This window comes from Rissa tridactyla, chromosome 13, assembly GCF_028500815.1.
Source record: "Rissa tridactyla isolate bRisTri1 chromosome 13, bRisTri1.patW.cur.20221130, whole genome shotgun sequence".
Taxonomy (NCBI): Eukaryota; Metazoa; Chordata; class Aves; order Charadriiformes; family Laridae; genus Rissa; species Rissa tridactyla.
Window position 1 is genome coordinate 4,725,406 of NC_071478.1, and position 23,546 is coordinate 4,748,951.

The 23,546-nt window shown below is 42.4% G+C and overlaps 1 protein-coding gene across 2 annotated transcripts; it reads left to right on the forward strand.

Moving 5' to 3' along the window:
• The first annotated feature begins 506 nt into the window (after positions 1-506).
• On the forward strand, positions 507-23,297 carry PPTC7 (protein phosphatase targeting COQ7). Of its 2 annotated transcripts, XM_054219270.1 has the most exons (6): positions 508-871; positions 10,567-10,746; positions 13,577-13,775; positions 15,949-16,072; positions 18,048-18,177; positions 19,607-23,297. In XM_054219270.1, the coding sequence occupies exons 1-6, from the start codon at positions 670-672 to the stop codon at positions 19,663-19,665; spliced, it is 894 nt and encodes a 297-aa protein (XP_054075245.1). In that variant the 5' UTR covers positions 508-669; the 3' UTR covers positions 19,666-23,297. The 2 variants fall into 2 exon arrangements, with proteins under 2 accessions (XP_054075246.1, XP_054075245.1); XM_054219271.1 differs by lacking the exons at positions 18,048-18,177; positions 19,607-23,297 and adding an exon at positions 16,844-18,041 and having other exon boundaries at positions 507-871.
• Positions 23,298-23,546: the final 249 nt, after the last annotated feature.

Genomic DNA, 23,546 nt, shown 5'->3' on the forward strand with positions numbered 1-23,546 from the left:
CGCGGAGGGTGCCGGGGCGGCAGCCGGGGGGAGGACAGGCCGCATTCGGCCCCGCCGGGCCGCGGGGGCTGCCGGGAGGCGCCGGGTGTTATTGTCCCGCAACATGCAAATGAGGCGCGGCGGGGAGCCAATGGGAGCGCGCGCCGGGCGCCGCGCACGCGCGCCGGGGGCGGGGCGGGGCTGACCTCGCCGCCCGCCCCGCCCGCTTTGCCGAGTGCCGGGGCTTCAGCACGCGCGGGGGGGAAGATGGCGGCGGTGGCGGCCGGCGGGGTGCGGGGGCGGCGCAGCGGGCACCACCGGCTCTGACCGGGCCACTCCACGGCGAGGCGGGCAGGGCGCCCGCAGGCGTTCACGGGGCAGAGCGCCGGCCGGCCGGGGAGGAGGCAGAGCCCCCCTTGGGGGGGGCAGTGCGGAAGGCGGGGGCGCTGCCGGCAACCCGGCCGTGAGGGGCAGCGCGGGCGGCGGGGGCGAGGGCGGGAGCCGGGCCGGAGGGGGGGGGAGGGCGAGGGGCCGGGCCGAGGAGGGGCAGGGGCGGCGGCGGCGGCTGAGGCGAGCCGGCCGGCGGGCAGGGGAAGGCTGGCTCCCTGCGGCGGGCGGTCGCAGGTCAGGAGGCGGCTGCGCCGGTGGCTCCCCGCGTTCCTGGCTCTGGGCTGCTGGGCGCCCCACGCCATGTTCTCGGTGCTCTCCTATGGCAGGCTGGTGGCCCGGGCAGTCCTGGGCGGCCTTTCGCAGACGGACTCCCGTGACTACAGCTTGGTGACAGCCAGCTGTGGCTTTGGCAAAGATTTCCGCAAGGGCATCCTGAAGAAAGGCATGTGCTACGGGGATGACGCCTGCTTCGTGGCCCGGCACCGGTCGGCAGATGTGCTGGGTAAGTGCCGGCGGGGCCCGTCCCGGGGGTGGCTTTGGCCTCGGTGTGTCCCCGGTGTCGGTGTGTCCCCACCTCCCCTCCCTGAGCCGCACATGGCGGAGCGGCTCAGTCGCAGACAAAGGAGCCGGTCCTGCCTGTCAGTGTCAGCGCCAGTTCTCTCTTTTTCTTTAGTTTCTAAAGAAAAAGCTCTTGTCTGCAGCACGATGCCTGCCTGGCGCAGCTGCCTGTGGGATGGGGGTGTGGGGGCCGGGGCCCAGCGTCGGCGGTTCACCTGTAGGTGCCTGTAAGGCCTAGCGGCCCCGAAAGCCAGAGAAACAACCTACAGCGCGTTTCACCTTAAAACCTGTCCCAGCCCCGTGTGTATGTGTTGCATTTCCACGTAAAGGATCGTCGAAAGGGACACTTCCTGATTTTAGCGCGTGCCGTGTCCTTGTCAAGTGAAAGGCAAAGTGACATTGAGACCGGTTTCAAATGTCAAACTTCAGTTTCAGTGTTTGTTCTGTCCTGATTATGCTCTCTGGTTTGGATTCACGTGCGAAATGAATCTTAAGGGTTCAAATTTTAGAAGTAGTGAATAATTATAGATAATCAATGGAATCTTCAGTTTATGAGCAGCAGTGCTTTTAACAGTGCGTGACCTTTCTCCCGTGTAGTCAAGGTTGAATTGGGCTAACTGACTCTCTGCAAAAGTTAGTTTTCAAGCATTTGACAGAAGTAAATTTTCACCAAAACTTTGACATTAAAAAAAAGAAAAGCTTCCTTCCCTGCTCCCCCCTCCCCTTTTTTAATTTTTATTTAAAACTGGTGGGATTGCTCTGCAGTATCCCCTGATGTGATGGTGCTTAGTGATTCTTCACAGTTTGGTGCTGTCATTGTAACTTGGTTGCTATTTAATATAGCTGAGACATTTTTTTAGGAAGCTCTAACTTGGTGCTAGGTAACAGTATTGCTGATTATTCTGGAGGGAGCTGTTACTCTAAAGGGTGATGCTACAGCTTTCAAGGAGATGTGGAAAACTGGTCAATGCATTTTATGTACTTTGCATCTTTTCTGTTGTGCCTGTTCCAGAGAAACTTTTTTTCTCTTAGAATTAGCAATTGGACAACCTTACTTTAACGTGTGACTAAGGCTGGCTGCCTTTAAAGTTCATACTAGGCCAGTACTGATAAATAACTGAGCAATTGGTGTTTGCCTGTAACAGAAATGCAGAACCTTTACTTGTAGGTGGACTCCTTGCATGGGGAAGCGGGTAGATTTAGACCCATTTGGTGATGTTTAGGGGTTTTTGGCCATATTTGGTAATTGCCATTTGTGGACCTACAGCTTGTCTTGTCTTCCTGCTGGAATCAACAGAGAATTGCTTTTCTAAGTTGGTCTTTGCATTAATTTTCATGGCAACTTGAAAACAAACAGAATTGTAACTCCACTTAAGGATCAAACAGCAAAGAAGGCTTCAGACCAGGATGTCTTAAGTACCAAGAAGAAAATAATTTAAATAGAAAAGCTGTTTGTGTTTTTTTTTTTTCCCCTGTAAAGCTCTTTTCATGTTAGTTCTTTATTGCTTTTCTAATATACCTAACTAAAAAACTAAGATCACTGTACGTTCTGCAAACAGTAATGCTCAGGATGGGTTTTGGTGAAATCTGACTTGATGCTTTTACTTCATCTGTAGTTCTTAAGTTTACAGACATAGTAGTTTTCGCCTTGTTTCTGCTACTACGATCAACTCTCTGCTCTCCCTATCTCAACCAGCTCTTTGACACTGCTGCAAAAAGAGTTTCAGCACCAGTGTCTTCCTGCCCTCAATTCCTCTTACTCTCATCACAATCTGAGATTCCGTACCTATTTTTAAAAGACCCTCATACATTTTGTGCTAACTCAATACCCGCCTAACTCTGCACCTCAGCAAAACTGTTGCTTTTCAAGCATAATTTTTCAGTAGTAGTTTAATTAAGAGGCTCACATGGTTTTAGTCAAAGTGAACACTAGACACAGTAAGAGTGCTTTTAGAGAACAGGAAATTTCAAGTGTATCACTTAGAGTTGGTCTGCCCTAGTAGTCATCAGTGACAAAGCCATGCCAGATAATTAATTTAAAATTCTTCCATGCCAGTCTTTTCTAGAACCAATATACGGGAAGCATGCCTGTGTGGGATGGATATGGGTGTGGTGTAATAGTGAAAGAGCTACTCCCAGCGGTTTGGCATGACTGCTTGGGGATTCATTTTCTTAGGCCAAACAAAAGTTGACGAGGCGGTGTGTTTATAGCAGATAGAAAAATGCTAAACACTTCTTTTGTTATATCTTTACCATATAGTCTTAAGGCCGAAAGTTTAACAGTGTCTTCTAGTCTGTGCTTTATCCTTTCATAGTAAGATCAACAGAAAGCTTATGAAGAGTTATGTTATTTCCAGTCCTCCCATAGTTGTTAAAGGCTTGATAAGGCCTGCTTCTGGTGTACTTGAATCCTTGGAGGTTTTGTCTCCTATTTTTACTTTTTTCTGGGATGTACCCATCAAATTTGCATGTTTTCCTCCCATTCTGAGCACAGCGAGAAACAAGAAACTCAGAACCAGAGTGTTTCCTTTGGGATCGCTCTGAGAAAAGGAAATGGCTTTACTACTAATGCTAATCTCTAGAGCTTTACAATTCAGGACCATGTTTCCTTTTTGCTGCTCCTTGTACCATATTGTACCTTTCTGTATGTTCACTGTCAGTGTCTTAGTTGTTCAGATCCTCAAAATATTCAAATATCTTAATATCTTCTTGAGACTTATGTACTACTTCACATCTGAAGGGCATGCCTTTGTAACTTTTGAGGACAGAAATACTTTTTTTTCAAAGCTGAAAACCCAAACTCTTCAAAAATCAATGCCTCTGTTTTTTCCTAATTAGCATGCGAGTAGAATTTTTAGTGCATAAGGAGCAAACCACAAATTTTTAAAATGAACTTAAACACTTTATATAAACATTTCACTTATTTAACAAAATGAAACATTCAAGCTTGTTTATGAATTTTGAGATGTCTCCTGCTGGTGATCTTTTTCTCTACTGTTGGGATCTGCGTTTTCTTGGTTATTCCTGCCTTATCAGGCTCCTGATGTCTTTGCTTTTTTTTATGGATTTTCCAGGCTGTTGTGTGACTCATTATTGAAACATTACAGCAGCCAATGCGCATCCCGTGACAGCATCACTTATACAATGTCTGTGCTGGGTAGAAGTTTGGGTGTAGCCAGTGTGACTTGACTAGTCTTCCAAACTATTTCTGTCCCCCAGCAGTAGTAGGAAAAAAACCGTCTGGCAGCAGGGTACTGTTTGTCCACTGCGAAGTTAAAATTTGGTAACTGTTCTGTCTGCTGTAAATCTTGATTTTTACTGGGGGGGAGGATATTGTAGGGCAGCTACTCTAAACTGAAAGTAATCATGCTTTATTTGAAAATTCAGTTTGTCAGCAGCCTGAGTAGGAGGTATGTAAACCTCCAGAGTGGCAAAGCCCCTGGAATATTGTTAGTCTCACTGTCATCAAGAAAAGTAAACTACAGAACGTAAAAGGATTTGTAGATTAAATGTCAAGGTTGTTCTGGCAACTATAGAGGAGGAAGGGATTCTTACTTTGATGCCTGAAGGTCATGTAAGACTATGTTAAGTGGTTTATTTGGCATCATACCTGTTAAAGAAATCGCTGCCTTATCACAAGTTATCACACTAAAGGGGGCAGGTTGTCTGCTTGCTTCAGAGTAGCCTTTCACTTACTTTATCGGGAGAATTTAGGACATCTTAGAGGGAGTAATCAGCGATTTGAAAAAAAATTGTTTATGTGTCTTAGTTTGTAACAGACCAAATGAAATTTTCTTTTTAACATGGGAGCATAAGTACTGTCACTTGTGGAGAAACTACAAATTGTTGCGAAGCATCCCCATTAACAATCACATTCACTGACATTCTTGTCAATACAGCTAATCCAAATGTCAGCAGAGCTGTTCATAAGTAGCATTGAATGTAACCTCTTAGAAATGTGGTTGCTCTCTTTCTGAGAATGAAACTAAAATCTGGTTATTTTTCTTTACCACAGTTTCTGGAAGGGCATTGCACGCAATGTATTCTGATCACAATTTGCGATTTAACACTTATTTTAATTGTAAGTGCTATTGATACTTGTTGATAGCAGACAATTTTCCATTGATAGCAGATCTTAGCTTGAACAAAGGTTCTGAAGCAGGTTCTGTCAGAAATCACAGAAGGAAATAAACAAAGCTGGACACAATACAGTAGGTGAGACATCAAGCATACCTATGGTGCAGGAAATGCTGCAAAAATCTCACACTGCTTACTTTGGTTCATCTGCGCTATTAATGCTATGAGCCTCAGATTGCTGAGGCTGTGAGTAATTTCAGCGCAGCTCGGCTGGTGTCTGTTCTGCAGTACCCGTCCCTTTTCAGCATCTAAGCGCCAGCCGCCGGTAGCAGTTCGGCTACGAAATAAGTTCCAGGGTTGCTCAACACCTTGAGAGATTAAGTAGTTTATAACTACGTAGGGAAGCTTTTATGAAACTTTCAGAGATAAATAATAGTTCAGTGTTCTCCTGTAGCTCCCAAAATCCACTGAGTGATTTCTCATGCTTAAATAAAACAGGTAAGAGACCTAACTGGTAAAAACCCGCTTCAGGAACAACAGTGTATTGTAGCAGGGGAAAAAAGTATAAGGAACTGCAGCTTTTTCCTGGAAGTAGATGCACAATTTAATGTTTTCAGTTCCTTGTTTCTCCTTCAGTCTCCTTCAGTATTATCTCTCACTTCGCTTCTTGCTTTTTGTTCCTCGTTACCACTTGGCCACTTACTCTTTTAGTACCTTTCTATTTCATGCAAGGGTAATTTAAGGTCTGCTGTAACTTTTAAAATGCATAGTGTGAATAAATAACCTTTCCTTTTGTAACTAGTTACCAGTCACACAGTCTGCCTTCAGGGATTTGTATTTAACCAGGTTATTTTTTTGTCAGAACTCGGGGGGAGAAGTAGACACGCTGTGACGTCGTGATCCTGTACACGCTGCCAGTGATGCTGCTGGGAGCGCTGGCTTTGAGCATGTGACTTGCTTTGATAGAGAACCTGTCTAGGTGTGTGATTTACCTCATTGCTGATAACACAAGAAATCTTATCAGTTTATCTCAATTCTGATATGTTGACAATTAGGTGCTGTATTTCAAACTTGTGTAGTGCAACAGGTTGCGCTTTGTTACCATTTTAGCCTTTCTTCTGTATTTGATGCAAAACACATTCAGTCACAAATATATCCTTTTGATGTTCTTTTATCAGTGATTCATTGCTAATTCGGGGAAGGATCTCATGAAATATAAAGTTCAGTGGGATGCGTGGAGTGTCTCACAAAGCTGATTGTGGTTGCGTGCAAAAGCAATTCCTGCTGGCACACTTGTGCATGCCTGGTGCTTCTGTGTGTGATTATTATTATTAGCTGATGCAACGTTTGAAAGTATCCATCTTTCAAGAAGTTTTTGGGGCAGGGTGATACTTTTGGACTCTGGTTAGTTTGCCAGCTAGCCAGAACTTCCACTCATAGCGCTATTTATATTAAACAGGGTTTGATTAGTATCGTGGTTTTGTTCTGAACTTTAAGCCTGTTTGGTTTATATTTGCTCTGAACTAGATAGAACATCTGGATCTGACTTACGAAAGCGTGCAGTGAAAAGCACATATTACTAGTCTCAGGACTGGCTGGCTCTTCCCTGGGCTTCTGTAGTTAACCTTATGTGTTGGCAGCCAAAACAACTTTACGTTTGCATTTCATCTGGTATTTATCCCAGGTGCCTTTAGCATTTTGAAATAAATTTTAACAAGTTTCAGTGCCAGTATGTTCACTTGCTCAGTTTCAGTACTGCAGCATCGGTCCCTTGTGCTTTGCCTTGGAACTTCATTGCAACTGTCTCTGCCTGAGAGATCTTGATATGCTGAATCTTTAAGAAGTTAGAAAGAGCCAGTTTTTGGACTGACACATGCAGTGAGTATTTAATCTGGCAGTAGTATTTGTGTATTTTCCAACAGAAGGCAATGTGATGGAGTGTTAACTCTCAAAGATTCTGAAAAGTCTCCGTAATATAGTTAAACACTTGAGAAGCATTTATTCTTTTGAAGTAATTTATTGTGAAATTCTCAATTGTTTTATTTACAGTGGTTGTTCATCTAGCCGCGGGCATGTCACTGTGTCACGTGGACATTTGTGTAATTTCTGCATAGACTTGAACAGGGAATATCTAAAGAAATACTATTTCTATAAAATTTTCTGATTTACTGACTAGCTTAGAAAAAATGAAGGGTTGTTTACAGTTCTATTTCAGCATTTCTTCTCAGCCATACAGTTTGCTGTAAATATCCCATGATTCCTGTTTTGTAAGATGGTTATTTTAAGTTAAATGGTGGATACTGGAAGACAGTATTTAATGTTTTATGATGAAATGTAAGAAAATGAAAACCTGAGTAATCTTTTTCACTTGTTAAAACTAGTTATTTTGAGTATTTACAAGGGTTTTTTTGGTCTTAGATGAAAACAAAGGTAATATAAATGAATAGAGCTTGGCATTATTCCTTGGCAGTGATGCTGCCAATAGCAGTACCTTTGAATTTTCCTTTGGTGACAGAGGGAGAGCATGCTGTTACATAAAAATTAGTCCATTTTTATGAGTTGAGTTTTCAGTTCTTGCTACTTCTGGAGTTTGAAATATCTCACAAATAGTTTTGCTCCTTGTTTGCTGTATATCAAATATCACAATTTTTTTTTAAACTTTATTCTTATTTACATTTCATCTATTTCAGTAGCAGTTTATTCAATCTGTTTTAAAATCACATATTCCTTTCCCATAACACCGTTTAGTTTATGTTGAGAATGTAGAATGTAAAGATGCTGGTTTTATTTTAAAACCATGCTGAAGGTAGGACAGGATGGCTAAAGGTCTTAGGGAATGTAAACATCGTCTTTTAAGGCAAAAATAATGAAGGCGGATGTTTTCTAGGTGGCACTGTGTGGTATAGGCCTTCTTGAATGTGCTTTGCCTATGGACTGCCATCCATCTTAATGGCAGTAGGAATTCCTGGCTCTGTGCCGGAGCAGGAGGAAGCATTTGACTGCTCTGGCAGTGTTCATGAGCCATACTTTGGGAGCCAACAAGGTCATTTAGCTTAAATTAAATGAACTGACCTATCATCTTTAAGAGATACAGTTTAAAAAAAAAAAAAGAGAGGAAAAAACCCCAAAGCCTCAAACCTTTGCAAAAAAACCCCACATTTTCCCTTTTGGGCAAGGACAAGAAATAGATGCCTGTGGTAGTACATGAATTAGTGAGCTGATGAGGTGTCATGGAGGTGTTAAGAGTGAAAGCGTTCTCCAGGGCCTGCTCGTGAATGCGATGGTCCCGTTGGCTTCTGTGCCAGCGATGGAGAAGGAACGCACAACTGTCTTGTTGATTCTTAACCAGACAATCTGTTCTCTTAAGCGTGGTACAAAGCTAAGTCAGAGGACCTACTTGTGGACAGTCTAGAGGATGATTGTTTTGGAAAGCATTGGCAGAGCGTCCTTAAAACTGTTTATAGCTTGCAAAAAGCAGACAGGAAGGCAGACAGACAAAGCCATTTCATGGCTCAAGATAGAGTATGAAGTGTGCTGCCATGATGACAGATTCATATTTCCTGCCTGGAGTAAGAAGGGAACAAAGACAATCAGGTGGCATACTCTTATTTTTGCTTTAAAATTTGAAATCAGTTTTGATAATTAACCTTGTCAGGTGCTTGCTATGATGGCTTTCTTGCGCTGTATACTAATGCTGTAGTGTTTCTGTTTAACTGTTTCCCAAGAAGACTAATGCAAAAATGGTTTAGCGATCGCTCGGGGGAGCTCCGTAACTTCTGATGAGCTTGTTTTGTAACCACCTTAGGAGCCAAAAGCTTTGGACAATACTTGCCAAACAGCATCTTTTCATTGCGTTAGCCCTCTTGTCAGTGAAGCAATGCTGTATTCAACTAGCAAAAGTATATCTAGATTGTGTTCACCTTAAAGGTAAAAAAGCTGCTCATCTGTTAGTATCATGTAAAGCAGGCATTATCATCCAAACTGAAGCTAAGTTTCTATTTCAAGTTCTAGATCTAGAACTTTTTCTTAATAATCTCTTACTCTAGACTTATTTACATGGCAGCGGAAAGCAAAGGGTTAATCCAGCATTAACCTGAAATTGTGGGACCTGTAAAGAGAGGATTAATTTGTTCTTGAAGAAACCAGAAAAGGCATTTCCGAGAATGTCAGGGTTGCCTTTACGAGTCTCTTCCCAGGGTCTGGTCTGAAGAGGTGAATACAGGGATCTGCCTTCCTATAGCATTCTTCTAAGAAAGCAAAAGGACAAAGCAGGTGTCTAAAAGGTTGTGCACTATTTTTGGGAGAAATCTGATTAATGTTGATAGGCTGTTGAGAATCTGGCTATAGCCTCCTGTCAGATTATAGTTTGTGCCAAGGTCGGCTCTAAACCTTCCGTCTCAGTTTCAGATGGTGTCCCATGTGAAGGGCATTTGTAGATGAGGCAAACTTAGTTTTACTTTCGTAGTGGAATTTTCATGCCTTTGATGATAGCAGCATTTTTTTCTGAGGCAGCTGTTGTTCTTCAGCAGAATGTGAGCTCTGAAATTGGCTATTCGTGCTTTTACCATAAACGTAGTATTTTAGCTTTATTACGTTACAGAAACCTGTGCTTGAAATAGTTAGTCCCTTACATTCAGAGTGAGGATCAAAAAGATTTTTGGAAAAATTTCCAAGTAGAAATATTTTTATCTCATAAATACCTTCCGACAGTATTTTACTTGTATCGTTAAAGCCAGTTGAGGAAGTCCAAAATACTTTAGCCGCATGGGCAGCAGACTGTCATATTTCCCTCTCGCAACCCCACTTTTTTATGTGCATTTTCACTATTTGCCTCTACCGTTGCTCAAACGTTTCCCAAGCTTTGGCAGAATGGGTCCAATTTTCTGCTATCCAGGTTGGTTTGGATAACTGAATGAAAATTGACTGGATCATAGTCCGTTTTCATTCTCTTGCTTGGCTGAAGTTGTGAGCAGCAAACTGTCCTTGCAGGGGTTGGTCCCAGCATTGTGTTGGTTACGTGGTTTTTTGAACACACTTTTAAAATGGAGGTTTAGTTTCTACAGAAATTGATATTACCAAATAGAAAGCATTACTGTTCATATGAGCAAGTAGCTTGAGAAAAAACTTTGGGCTGCTAAATAGTAGGGAAGAATTTCTTTATCATTTCTGTCCTGTTTATAATCTTAACAACCTTTATATTTAAAACTAATAAAAACCCTTCTTGCTTTTTAATGGGCTAATCAAAGGTTAATGTGGTTGAATCCTTCTCCTTCCCCCCAAATTCTCCGTTGTTCTCTAGTGAAGTCAGTCTCCTGACAGAGTTCTCAGCATTAGACTTTTACCTTCTCTTCGGCAATTCAGATTATAGAGTTTTGTCTAGGAGCTGATGTCAGAACTTATAAATGCTCGTTAATTTTTTATTTCTTAATCCAAAATGTTTTTCAAGCAAGGGCTATGTCCTACTTTTTAGTTACTGAATATCACAAATGATGTCCCAAATTAAAAACCTTGTTTTGGAAACCATTTCTGTTCATATAACTCTCATTTTCTCTTTTCTTCTAGGGGTAGCAGATGGTGTAGGTGGCTGGAGAGACTATGGGGTCGACCCTTCTCAGTTCTCAGGGACTCTTATGCGAACATGTGAACGTTTAGTAAAAGAAGGACGGTTTGTACCAAGTAATCCTGTTGGGATTCTCACCGCAGGTTATTGTGAGCTGCTGCAGAACAAAGTACCTTTGCTTGGTAAGAGAGCAAAAATAGATAAATTGGATCTTTGTTGTATGTTACCTAGACATAGACTTAGTCATGGTCGCTTAGCTGTTGCTGGCTTCTACAATAAATTTGCAGGCAGTTACCTTCTTTTAATTAACAAAAAAAATGTAGAAATGTAGTTGTCTTGGTAGCATCCTTATTTTCTCACGTGTATTTGTCAAGGTTTGTTTAAAAACTATCTTCATTCAGTAATGCAGAGAATGTTCCTCTGTGTGTGTATATCTATACGTGTGTGTATGTATATATATTTTTTAAAAAGGGCGGTAATTCACCAGTTCTTGCAGAGAGTTTGCAAAACAAGTTCAGCAGTAGAAAACACAGTGGCATGTGCGCTCATTCTCTGGGTTACGTATGTATAAATAACTGTTCTCTGTTGAAAACTCTTAACGGTTGGTTGTGGCATTTTGCTTAAGCTATGCAAGTGAAAATATTTTCTGACGATAATTGGATGCAGTTCTGCTCATTCCTTGCCTTGCTACTCCTGTTGCCTTTTATGTCCAATGAACTTTAAACCTCATTAAGTAGCTTATATCATACGATCACTGGTGCTGTATATTATTTTTATAATTCTTGGGGGGGGGGAGGGGGAATCATTACAGATTTTTTTGAAAGCAAACTAAAGTAGGTGCTTAGTGTATTCTGTGTCAAACTGGATTTTAGTCAACGCATCCAGCTGCCTTTGGAATAGTTAGCAGATAGAGAGGTAACATTTGGCCTCAGCTGACAACCTTGAAAACAGGATACTCTTCTAAAGGGCATGTGACCTTGTGTGCACCAAGGAAGTGTTACCCTGCGTGATACGCATGCTTCTCACCTGACCTTAAACTTCTATGCCAGAAGAGTGCTGTGTAAGCTATATTTAACTTGTCTTCTGAGCTTCGGAACAGATGTTCTCGCATTATATGCCTAAAGAATAGGTTTGAACCTCAGAAGTGACCTTAAGTATCACTAAAATAGCAGTGGTTGGTAATTACATTAGGATTTTGCGTGTTTAATAGCGCTTATTTGTGCAGAGCAGATGTAGCTGTAAGTGATCTATAAAGCGGGCCACTGGTGAGAGCTCTCACAGCGGCTTTGTAGACGGAGGCAGCCCTGCTTGGCTTGACCTTTCGAATTCTGAAAAGCAGCATATGCTGAGTCACAAGATCTGCATTCCACACGTGGCCTCCTAGTTACACTCTGCTAATAGAGTTAGAATTTGAAACTAATGATCCTTAGTGTTTCTCCTTTAACAGAGAACAGTATTTTTAGAAGTAGAAATAAAACCCTGGAATTGCCACAGCAATGAGTGTTTAGAGTTTATTTAAAATAAAGGGAAGGGAGAGGACTTTCTATGATTCTATGACCTCGTTAAGGAGGATTCATTAGGCAATAACTTTTCCTTGTTGTCGTGCTCTAAGTCTTGATACTTAGTTCATCAGGATTGAATCTAGCAAATATTTTAAAATGAAACTGAAGTGGGAGGAAACCATGCCATTTATTTAAACACTATTCTTGTATTGCAGAACAATCTTGGACGCTCTCACACGTAAAATCTGAATTTTTCCTAAGATACTGCTTTGACTTACCATTCACTAAGAGTAGAGAAGGTCCTATACATTCACTAGAGAACAAATTAAGTGCAAGTGTATTGCAGGGAACTCCCCGTATTAGAAAGGGAAACATCTGGAATAGGGCATGCCTAGAGCCAGCTGGGCTCCCGCACTAGCAAGCCTGATTGTAAGTTTAGCTCATTGCAAGCTTGTGGCCTGTCCAACATGTAGCTGCGCTTGGAAACTTCTGCTGGAAGAACGTTAGGATAGAGGATGAAGACTGTTCACCAGCTGGTCATACGGGGATTTGCATTAGAGGCAGCACTCAAGAAGAAATGCTTTAGCTGTATTTCACTCTCTTCAGGAATGAAAGTTCTTTTGGTGGATGTACTTGCAGAGATTAAGCGATTGCTGATTGCTGTGAAGGACTCAGTCTGTGGATGGGTATCTTTGCAATACAGTTATTTTTGTGGCTTGCAACCAAGCACAGTTGGTGGCTACTTACCAGTGAATGAATCAAGAATTCCTCAGTGCCCTCAAGTGTGCCTGGGATAGTTCTGAGCGTGGCTGACAAGTAGATATGCTTCTGTCCTGTCTTAACTTTAAGCTGGAATAGTATTTGTCTCTGAAACGTATTTTCTTTAAACTTGTGAAGTTAGTATCCTGAAAATGTGACAGCATTATTATTTTTTTTAAACATGAAGATAGCTCTACAGAGCCGTACTATGAAGAAAAGCTTTTTAGTGTACTGACAAGAGAAATGCAATAATACGTAATACTTAATTGCAAGCAGTTCTTTACTTGGTGTGATTTATTTACAGCTGATGAGTGAAACTGTGTGGAGAGCACCTAGCATTGTATGGATGCTACTAGAATTCTATTATCTCAATGATTTTGGAATTTCAGTATTTTATGTGAGTTCTGTAAACCCAGTCCTATAGCAGAATGTGCTGACATATGTTGGGATGGAAAACTGTAAATAAAGTGGAACAAAACAGGTATTTGTCAGCATAATGTGTTTACCGAAATCAAAGCAGGAAAAATAAGTTCTATATAAAAATCATAGTTTGTCTGGCAAAGATTTCTAGCATTTTGCTGTTTTTAGTATATATTAATTTTGGCATTATTGAGTATTTCCATTTGTCCTGATTTGTAAGCTTTGATAAATATTGGAATAATTGGAATAGTTGACTAATGAATTAAACCGGTGAAAGAACAAACAATTTCTGTAAGGCTAACTCCAGTTACCGTATTCTCTTTGCTTCCAGGAAGCAGTACAGCGTGTATAGTAGTTCTGGACAGAACAAGTCATCGTTTACATACAGCCAACTTGGGAGATTCTGGATTTTTGGTGGTTAGAGGAGGAGAAGTAGTACATCGATCTGATGAGCAACAGCATTACTTCAACACTCCGTTCCAACTGTCAATAGCTCCACCAGAAGCAGAAGGAGTTGTCTTAAGTGACAGGTAAGATGGGAGAGGATCTTAAATTTTTAATCTGTGTATGTGATAACTCCCAAAAGGTTGCAGTTTTGCTGCTACAGGCAGCGTAGCGCCTGGGATTTAAGCATGTACCGAGTCAAAGGGTTTTATGCCTGCCCCCTCTCTTTAGGTAATGTGAACGTTTCTCACCTTGTGCTTAACAAATGTTGTCCGCTGTTGCACAGTCTAAATATGTTTGGCTAATGATTATTCATTCATGACGGCATATTCCCATAGTCTACAGTGTGCACTAGGCATGTGCACGCATGGAAGGGCGTTACTCAATAAAGCTGCTGCAATAAGCCTACAGCTGGTGTCTGCACCGGCCATCCCGCATGAGTGGCTTTTCTTATCAGTGGCTTTCGTTCCCAGTCCCTGTCTGTACTCTCCTGAGACTGGTTTGGAGTACGCTAATTTAGATATTTTGGCAGTGAGGTAGCAAGTACTTGAAGAATAGAGCAGAGGGACATGTGACTGTAACTTGTGTTTCCAAATAGCTGTGTTTCCCGCAGCATATTGTATTTGACCAAAACGAGCAAAAAAAAAACTGTTTGGCGGAACATCAAGCTGGGAAACGAGAGTATTAGGAAGGGACAATCTGTTCACAGAAATGAGTCCTTTCAAAGGCAGACTTGTACTTGTGTTTTCCCCTTAGAATGTCAGGCCGATCCATCCTTTGACTTCGTGAAGTTTCACCAGTAAAATAAGATATTTTAATAAAACAACCAGCTTTCAAATATGTATTAAAATACAGCTCTCGAATCAGTGCTTATACACTCATTATATGCACTGAATACAAGAGGGTGATAAAGGCGTCTTCAGAGTGACCGTAGTATACAAGGAATGTAATAGGCATCTTAAGTTTTTGATACTCCATCAGTCTTGATATTTAAAGCCTTGTAAAGGTTATAACTTTCAATGCCAAAATAACTCTTTTTGAAAATGTTGGTTAAGTTGTTGAAACCCCTGACCATGCTTGCATGTGGTTTTATTACTTCATCATAAGACTGCAGAGAGGAAGCTAGGGTAGAGCTCTGAAAGGAGAACCTTAAATAATCTAACCTCTTTATTAGCTTAAAATTAAACGATTGTTCAAAATTCCAGAACCATAAAAATCTTAATTTTTCCGAGGTTCTATGTCATCCATTGGAAGACAAAAACCAGAAAGCACAAGGATAATTGATAATGTCCAGCGGAAGTCAGGAAAGCAAAGTAATCTGAGTCATCATGTAACAAGGAAAGCACAAGATAAATGAGCTCCCACACTTCAGTTCTGAATCATGATTATAGCTTTCTGGCTAGTTTCTGCACTGTTCTTGACGTTAATTAGTACTCATGCGTGTTGTCTAAATGCTTCTCCAGTACTTCTTTTTTATTTGCTGTCCCAGTTAAATGTTAAATTTGGCTATATATGGGAATAGGCAGGCAATCTTGACTCTATTAACCTTCCTGGAGCTAGGAATCAGTTGAGCGAAGCAGCTCTTCTGCTTTCTGGCGTAGCCAAATGGCATGGGATGCCGCAGTTTCTCTTAAAGACCCCCGAAGAATCTTTAAAAATGAAGGGTTTGTCATTATGCCGCTTCTGAGAATGAGATTTTGCAGCAACATTCATGGCCAAAGTAGATATTTTCTCCTCTTGGTGTTGTGTAATATATTAGGCATAAGTAGACCAACCAGGTACGGTCTCCTGGTAGCGATTTCCAGACATTTCATAATCCATCGCGTTAGAAAGTGATTCAAAATCCTTAAGTGTTTTGGCCATTCCTGTTATGAATTGTCCTTTCAAGTATAGCTCTCTTACATATTTAAGATGAGTGAGAAGGAGGCCCCGAGCTGCCATTCTGCTTAATGGTTTCCATGGAGATACACTTGTGAAGCAGATTAGTTTGCAGGATTGTTCATCTGGGAATTGTAAATGCAAATCCTTTGTGTAATAGCTGGAACATTACCTGTTTGCAATCACAGTTCTTCTGTTGTAGCTTTCTTGACAAGCCATCCTGGTGCAAAAGCTCCACAGTTAGTGATTATTTTCTTCCTTTTGCAGCAAAACACGTAACAGTAGTGAATGACAAAAGCTGTTCACGAGCTCGATGGCCATCGCTTGGTGCCTTAGGGAAAGCTGGAGTCCTTTTCTTTAACCTGTCTGTCATTTTCACAGCCCTGATGCTGCTGATAGTACTTCTTTCGATGTCCAACTTGGGGACATTATTTTGACTGCAACGGATGGGCTGTTTGACAACATGCCTGACTACATGATTCTGCAGGAGTTAAAAAAGCTGAAGGTGAGTGTGTGTGTTCCGAATCGCTCGCAGTTATCTATCCCTCGTTAGTTACTACCTTTACTTCTTATGTGCGTAACTTTTGTATTATAAGTAAAAGACACACGACAAAGTGCTGTTGTTCAGAGGCTTTTGAGATAATCCCACATGTGAGCAGCAGAAAGGGACGTCGACCCCAAAGCGCTGTCTCTTGGCTCTGCACCAGGCTGAGCCCAGAAGCGGCAGGTTGGGCATAAACTCGCGAGTGGCAGGCGATGCCACGCCACTGACTGGTGGCGGGAGGCGGAGGAGGAAGAGCTGCCCTTGGCCAGCTGCTCGCACCTTGCATTTTATCTGTGCTCGCAGGTTGTAGGTTATATACAGGAAAATACAGCATTCTCTTACGGGTTATTTGAGAGGGTGAGCTGTATGCTTAAAAGTTATTTGTAGCTTTTCTCGAGATTTATAAAGTAGTAATTCTAAAGAAGTGTGGGCTGTGTGAATTGTGGGTTGCGTGTGCATCTTTAATGTTCTTTAAAACAAAATTCCTGGCAACTTGTGCAGGTTAGTGGCCACAAATGTTCTTTTTAAATAGTAAAAATACATTAAAATATGTTAATTTGGATGAGAACATTTAGCTTAAGGCTGTTTACTTACAGAAAGGAAAGTATACTTAGGAGGTATCAATATGTATAACCTCCCCGAGGAAACTATTTTGATGTTATGAAATGCAAATAAGGTTAACGTGGAATTATAGTGCGGTTTTAAAAAATTTTGCCTGCTGTTATCCTGCAGCTACATAACTGAGAGGTGGCGTCAGACAGAGAGCGGGTCCTTACCGACAAACTGTCTGAGAGGCGTCTGCGCGTCAGGCGGGCTCCTGTGTCCCCCCCTCTGCAGTCCCCGCTGTCACTCTCCTCGGTGCAGTATTAGGTCTGAAATGGAGAAGCGTAGAGCTGTGCTGCGGAGTGGAAAACGTGACCGTTCCGCAGCACAAGCTGTCACAGAGCCTTTAGTCTGGTTAGTGAAGGTAACGACAGCGACGAAGATGTGGTGGCGCGCGGTCGGGAAGGGCCTGGTGTCACTAACCTGGGTGGCTGTGACTGCGGCTATAGTTGGTCACCAGACCAACCCTCTCCGCTCTGCTCCCACCTTCCTTCGCTGCGAAAGGTTAAGCCTGGGCAGATGCTGGAGACGGAATTCCTTGTGGAAGAAAGCTGAGCTCCACCTTTTGGCGCGTTTGGGAAAGGCGCTGAAGTTCCCCGTGAGGTTCAGCCAAAAGTTAATCATGCAAATGCCTGCTAATTCCCCAAACTGCGGGGAATGCTCTTGAAATGACAAGGCGTTTTAAAATAGTTACAAACAAAAAGGGTGATGGTTGGCTTGAGCAAGAAAAGTCTTGGAGTAAAGCGGCGGAGTTACTGAAATAGGAAAACAAAATGGCAGTAAAACGCAGTCTGTAGAAAGTTTTCACGCTCAATAAATTTTTCCTCATCTTAACTTTTAAAATGTCCCTTCTCCCCAGGTGTGCTCTCATCGGTTTGGGTAAGAGGGTCAGAGAAGTAAGACTTCCCGTTTGAAATAAAACGTAATTCCTTCAGCAGAGCCTGCCGTGTGAGGGAGGGACGGTTCTTTCGGTGTGAGCTGCCAGTAGAGCTGTCAGCCAGCCTGCGTCCTGCAGGCGAGGCTGTTTAGCCTGAGTATTAACTAGTCTTGGAAGTTTCTAAATTCTATAAATCCTCCAAAACCAAGTCTTGTAGCTGCTGGGAGGGAACAGAGCTCTGGCCTTCAGTTGTGAAGCTTTGCAGCTCTACCCCAAATTTGTAAAGCCTAGAAGATGGTGAGGGTTCCATTTGGAAGAGAAGGTGGTGACTGGTCCCTCATCTGCGAGAGGGAGAGAGGCTGGGCAGTCGGGGGTCCGTAAAACTGACACGCATCAGCAAAGCAACTACCGGTAGGCTTTTTTTGTAAGAATAAACTTTTTTCCTTGTTAACTTAGAACTCCAACTATGAGAGTATACAGCAGACTGCAAGAAGCATTGCTGAGCAAGCTCACGAGCTGGCATATGATCCCACTTACATGTCGCCGTTTGCACAGTTTGCATGTGACAATGGATTGAATGTGAGAGGTAAGAGGCTGGGTTTTTTTTTTTTCCCTCCTCCTCCCGCTGCTGCCTTCTTTGAGAACCCTTAAGTGAAGTGCAGTTCTGGTCTGGTCTTCCAAAATCTGGTGGGAAAACAGAGCGTTGGGAGGTGTGGTTGGCAGCAGGGCGCCAATCTATTGCACCGGCTTTGGCAAGGACCCCATCTCCTGCCGCAGGTCGTCCCAGGCCGCGGCTGATCAGAAGCCTCCTGTGGGGAAGCAGCTGGAACGCAGAGAACGCAGCATGCTAATTCGATTTTATTTTATTTTTTTTAATCTAATATGTACACTCCTGCCCCAGGAATCCTGCCTGACTCAAGTTCTCCAGGCTCCTGGGGAGACTGTACTTGACTTGTTCCTCGACTGGGGTCTGTGGGTGGTGCTGTGTGGGATGGTGTGATTTGGGTTTTGTTTTTTGTTTTTAAGGTCTAGCGTTATTGATGGTTTTTTAGTCAAGATTCTGCCTGCTCTTTGGTGTTGGGTTGGGTTTTTTTTGGTTCACTTTTCTGACCCTTGTACCATCCCCATCCTGATCTCTCTGGTTCTGTTTCCTACACTCGAGAAATACCTGACGCCTGACAGAGTTCAGGGTCCTATCGGGCACCTTTCTTTTTTCTTCTTCTTTTTTTTTTTTTTTTTTAATAAATATAATCCTGCTAGTAAAGATATTCATAATCTCTGTATCAGGAGGGCAGGATTTCCTGCAAGACCCGTAAGTGTCTTCCCTAAAGGTCGAGCCAGTAGCTGTAGAGCTCAGGCTCCATGTTGCTGCAGAGCTCAGTGGTTCAGTCATGAAACTGCAGATCCGAGTCCGCGGGAGCGGTTTGACTCCCCGCATCACAGAATACCCCCTCTCTCAGCTACTTCTCTGGGATTTGAGTGTTTTGCTCTCACTGTTGACGTTTGAAAAGTGACTACTAAAAATCTTAAGTAGCCTCTGGATATGCAGGACTATAGTGCTAGAGGAGACGCTAAAGAGGTGCTTGATTTACAGTAAATTCCTGAGAAGATACTTTTTTATGGCAGTTTGCTTGTAACAAAGCAATGTCAGGTTTGTTGTACACTTATTTTAAAAAAACAAAAAAACCAAAACCAACCCAAACACTGAATTGTCTGCTAGAAAACAGGCTTTCTGCTCTACTGGCTAACAACAATGTTCAAAGTTCCATACTCCTTTTAGTAGTTTGTGTTCTCACTACAGCTTCAAAGGAGAGCGCTTTTTTGCTGTTAAATGTCATCGCTCCCCTCGGTTGCATTTTGGAAAGGAGGCGGAGGAAGCAGAGCTCTTGTGTCTACACAAAGCAGTGTTTGAATATTTATTTTTTTAAAGGGCTTTCCACGGGGGAATGTCACAGATTATAAGAAGATGGCCCACCGTGGTTTGATGAAATAGTTTCATTTTTCTTCTATCACAGGGGGAAAACCAGATGACATCACCGTCCTTCTGTCTATCGTAGCCGAGTACACAGACTGATCTGCCCGGAGCGTCGCCTTCTGACGTTTTCTTGTCCGCGAGCTCCTCGCGTCACGCGTGCGGTCTCCTGCTGGCAGGATTGCTTCCTTCCTTCCTTCCCGGCTGATCACAGCAGCCGGTTCTCGAGCTCGTCGCCTGTCGAGACGCAAGTGAAGTGCTTGTCAAGAACCACTCTCTGCTACACTGGTCTTCGTCTGCCAGCAAGAAATGGAGAAGCCCAAGGCTTGAAGCATGTCTTTCGGAGCTTTGTCGTTGTCCTTAAAAGGGGGAGGATCGATCCCGCGTCGTTAACTGCGTTTGAAATGTGACTTACTTTCCAAGGAGTAGAATTGGTTTATCACCTTTCAAACTAGATTCAATAGATAAAACCTCTACAAGAGGGCATATTACTCTATTTACTAGAAACATTCACTATTCATTAAAGGGTATGTTACAGAACACAGTTTCATAAGCATAGTCTTGTTAACAGTGATAGCTGAGGTTTCGTGTTTCTAAGCTCCAGTTTTCAGGAGATTTATAACTGCTGTAAACATTCTGCTCTTGCCATCCATGGTGTCAGCCTAGGAGCCTTTTCTAGTACCGAATTTCAAAAAAGAAAATCATACTTAGTTCAAGTTATATGGATGCAAATGTGTTTGTGATTTCAGGTGCTTAACTGTGATCTTAAAAGTTCTGCAGATCATTCGTCCATAATGGGCCTGGTATCTGGATGTTTTGGCTGTGGATATTTTTATTTTTATTTTTTTTTTAAAAACAAAAATTTTACCTCGGTCTCAAACGGCCGAGCTGGCCAAAGTTGAGGTCCTTTCAGCATTTTAACCCATCTCGCCTGCGCGGGGTGATAGGGCAGAAATGCCGCAGCAGGAGGTTGCACAAAGAACAGATCATCCTCGACTCCAAACGTCTTCGCTTTCGGTAGATAATTCTGTTGTTAAGGAAACATAATTTGTGTTAATAATTGCCACTCTCGCTTGTGTAGAACAGAGTCTGCTGCACCAGTTGAAGTCCAGTTGATCCTTATCTTCCTGACTCTCAAACACGCACCTCTTTGCTTACGCTGTGGCAGCAGCAGCAAGTACGGAAATCAAAACTACTCATGAATAATCAGCAAAACTTTACATTTCAGTAACTAAAGTTTAGGGGTTTCGGAATGAACCTTAACGATGTTTACAGGTATCTAACAGCCACTTTGCAATATTACATTTCCTTTTGAATTACAGTAGCTCACGTTTGTCCCCCCCGTTCCAGCGAGCTTTCCTTTTCTTTTCCTGAGGTTCATACAAAAAGCTGATAGCTGTAAAGATATATATATTTTTGGTCAGTTTTTCATTAACTTTTTTGCTGGTAGAAAAGTATGTAGAAATAAATTAAAGCCATGTTTTTATATATGAAAAGTCGGGTAATGTTGCTGTTTAGGTGAGTGCAGTTAAACTTGGTCAGTAAGTAATCTTACCTGCTCTCAAGAGGAGATTTTTACGACCTGGTTTATTGTATTAAAACTGTTTAAGTTTGAGGTTACCTCAACTTGTTTAAAGAATTTTTGTGGACTTGTACTGTATATTTGCGTAACTATGTCAAGCTTTTATTTAAGATCATTTAACATGTACCATGTACATGTCATTTTACTATATTTCAATGCATCATGCTTGTAACAGGCATTTCATTTATAATAAGAAGTAGTGATTAATTTGGAAGCTCTTCGGTAATTTATCTGCTATTCCTAAATTGGCATAACGTTAGCTATCTATTTTAAATCACCTTGTAATTACTTGTCAAAATGCCTTAACTGCCCTAACTTGACCAAAATACTATTTTGGTGAGGGTATGGGGAGGATTATATTAATGAAGACGACTCAATTAGTTTTGCCATCCATAGAACAGTGAGTGGTGGATAACTTTGCACAAATTGTCAGTCCTTGTTGGGGTTTTTTGTTGGTTTTTTTTTTTGGTTTTTTTTTTTTAAATTGAACAAGCTGTGTCTCGCTGTCTCGTTAGGAGGAATGTATTCACGCTGCAGTACAGGGCTTTGTTTCTAGCATTTGGGAGGGGGGGGTCTCTCTCAAATCTGGGTGTCTTGACATTTTATTCTCCAGTATTTACCCTCAGCTTCTCCATTAGAGCAGATTTGATCAATTATTATTTCCCTTGAACTTACCTTAAAGGCTGCCCCTGCAGAGCTGGACTGCGTTGCACTCTGACCCCTCGCTCTCGGCACCTTCATCCCCAGCCCTCGTTATTTCTGCCCCCACCAATTTCTCGACCCCCTTGTTGGGAGCCGGGGGGGGTCAGAGGGTGAGTCTGGGGAAGGTGCTGCCTCTGCTGGGCTGGGCTCTGGCGTCCCCGCGGGGAGAGGCCGAGGCCGGACTCTGCTGCCCGGCCTGAGGCCACGCTGACGCCGCTCTTGGCCGAGCAGTAGCTCCAAAGCCATTTGCCTCATAACACACCCTGATGATTATTTTTTTCTTTTTTTGATAAAGAACAAATTTGGATTTTGATTTACAAATCATGAGTTTATCCCTCACTGGACACACCAAAGACCAGTAAAGCGTATAGCTTTTCCATCTGTTTATAAAGCAATACTGTATTATAAAGAATTGATATTTTTATCACATGCTTGATTGTTTTTGGTTGTTTGGGTTTTTTGTTTTGTTTTTTTTTTTTTTTTTTTTTTTTTTTAAAGATGTGCACTCTAAACATATCAATCCTAATTTCTTCCTATGAACTTAAGCTGTCTGCGCACAACAGATTTTTTGGAAAAGGAAATGACAGGGCCCATACTATCAAAATAATTTTAAGCGATGCATGAAGCAGTAACACTTCCTAGGAATTAGATTATTGTGACTATTCACGAGAGGAACGTCCAAGAAAGGTGTTCCCTGACACAGAAGCGCGCGTGAGCGGAGCACAGGCTGACCGTCAGCTGCTGCGGAGGGCGGGGGGGTTTCTGCTGTCAGGAGCTGGTGGTTCGGGAGCTGGGATCTGAAGGAAAAGGAAGAGTTTTGCACACCAGTAACTGCGTAACGTCCCAGGACTGGCAGGAGTTGGGATTTCTGCAGCGGCGTTACTGGGGATTTGGGTAAAACAGGGCTAAGATGTGATGAATCGGAAAAACTCTGTGGTTCCTTGCTACTTTTATGGCTATCTTTGGGAGACCTGCAGCATACAGTTTCCCTCGAAATATACTTTCTTTGTGTTTAGGAAGAAGGTATGGCCAAAAAAAAAAATAAAACCAAAACAACAAAAAAAATAGATTTTGGGACCAGACAGTTGACTGAGTGAAGGAGAAGGGAGAGGCGAAGGTCTGGCAAAGATGTGAAGGATTTTGTGTGAAGGAATCTCCATCTCTCGGTAACGGACGTCCCTTCTCCAGGGGAAAACACAGATTGTGTGTGTAGAAACAGACTGTATGAGGTAGTTTCTTACAAAGATAGCTGAAATAATGAAGCGAATCTGAGTCTGTATCTAATGAGGATGCTTTTTTGTTGTTGTTAAAATGAGACTATCATCTATGCTTACCTAAGAGGCGATTATGTGAATTTCATGTCCGAGGTATAACTTATGCAGGAATAGTTCTGTAAATACATTTAAATGAATTGTAAAGATATTTAATAAATATAGTATTTATACTAAAATGTGTTTTTTAAAGTAAAGTTGACTGCCAAAGCTCTGTTCGTTAATGCAGCAATGTCACTGGCGGTGCAGGGATGCGCAGCCACCGGTCCTTGGGGTGGGGGGCTCTCGTTGGACCCTGGCACAGTGTTCTCAGACGCGCGTTTGGAGGAAGAGGCAGGAGAGGGAAAGGAATAACGCGGGTCTGGAACACAAACGCCTCAAACTCATGCTGTCAAACATCACTTTTATTTTTTTTTTTTAAATGCATT